This window comes from Sinocyclocheilus anshuiensis, unplaced genomic scaffold (assembly GCF_001515605.1).
Source record: "Sinocyclocheilus anshuiensis isolate Anshui unplaced genomic scaffold, SAMN03320099.WGS_v1.1 scaffold786, whole genome shotgun sequence".
Taxonomy (NCBI): Eukaryota; Metazoa; Chordata; class Actinopteri; order Cypriniformes; family Cyprinidae; genus Sinocyclocheilus; species Sinocyclocheilus anshuiensis.
The window spans coordinates 181,261-182,491 of record NW_015544172.1 but is presented as its reverse complement, the minus strand read 5'-3'; the positions used below and the strand labels follow the sequence as shown (position 1 = coordinate 182,491).

General features: G+C 37.2%; 1 protein-coding gene across 2 annotated transcripts in view; it reads left to right on the top strand.

Moving 5' to 3' along the window:
* The window catches only part of LOC107696017 (double-stranded RNA-binding protein Staufen homolog 2-like), a 57,296-nt gene extending 56,729 nt beyond the window's left edge, over positions 1-567 (top strand). The window contains exon 4 of one of the 2 annotated variants that reach the window (XM_016496151.1): positions 123-567. In XM_016496151.1, coding sequence (XP_016351637.1) covers positions 123-216 — 94 coding nt within the window. In that variant the 3' untranslated portion in view covers positions 217-567. The remainder of the gene's footprint in view (positions 1-122) is intronic. The other variant, XM_016496152.1, reaches the window with a different exon arrangement.
* The last annotated feature ends 664 nt before the right edge of the window (positions 568-1,231 follow it).

Sequence of the window (1,231 nt, the reverse complement as noted above, 5' to 3'; positions counted from 1 at the left end):
TATATATATATATAGTTTGTATAATATTATTATATATATGTTATTATATTATTATTACTTAATTTTTTTTAATGCAGTGGTGGATCATAATTAATCTTCATTTGAACCTGTTTGTCTGGCAGACAAGCGAAACGTCTGGCCAAGCGGACGGACAGCAAACCGACTAACTCAGGCACCACTGCTCAGGACTGCAAGGATTCAAAGGCTGTCGTGTAGGAGCTGAACCCACCCTTACGCCCCGTCCCCCCGAAAGCCCCCACGACGCCGCGGCATCCTTCTACACATGTCAACATGCAATATGGTGGATGTGTCCCATGATATGAAATGACAAAAAATGCATTCTTTGAGTCTATGTGAAGACAACACTATCTTAACACAACATTTATTTACTCTAGAGTTAACTAAAAAGAGCAAGCAAGTGAACTTAAAAAAATGATAAAAATGTAATGCATGGTAATGTTTGAAAATTAAGGGAAATTTCCCCATTTGATAGATGTTTGAATATTATTTTCACCTTGCCTCCAAGTGATATGGATTTAAACAGGCTTATGTCATGCCATTATTATACAAAAAAAATATATATATTGGGGAAAACAAAGTTGTGTATCTTATTTGGGGGGTTATTATTATTTTCCTTTTCTCTTTAGTCTATGAATAATAATGCTTGAGTATTTAAAGATTAACCAATGCCAGTGCTGTGAAGTCGTAGTTGTTGTCTTCATATATAGTCCCCCAGCTTACTGTGTATGCTGACATAAAGCATTCATCTATCTATATGGATGTATATGACTTGTAGAATATCATACGCAGAGGAAAAGAAAAACATATACTACGAGTGCAAACCAATGGATAAAACTGATGCTAGAGGTCAACAGCACAGGATCACCTACGATACAGCTGATCCATAGTGTCCAGTTGAACAAACAACCCTCTTGCCTTCTATAAGGTTCCTTGAAATAGAATTTCTTCTTGACAGAAACACCAAGAGGCCCTGAATAGTGATCTACAGGTACGCCTCTTTAGTCCTGTTTGATGATTGTTTTCTTCTCCCTTCAGTTTTGTCCAGCACGTCTACACCTATGTTGTGTGTTGTATTGACTCGATACATCAACTGAGTGCTTTTAAGGACTACATTCTGGAGAAAAGAGAGGCTGTGATCAATAGAGACTTGCTATCTTTTCAAAACGATCGAGTCGTAGAACAATTATCTGAAGCTGGTAACTCACTGGAA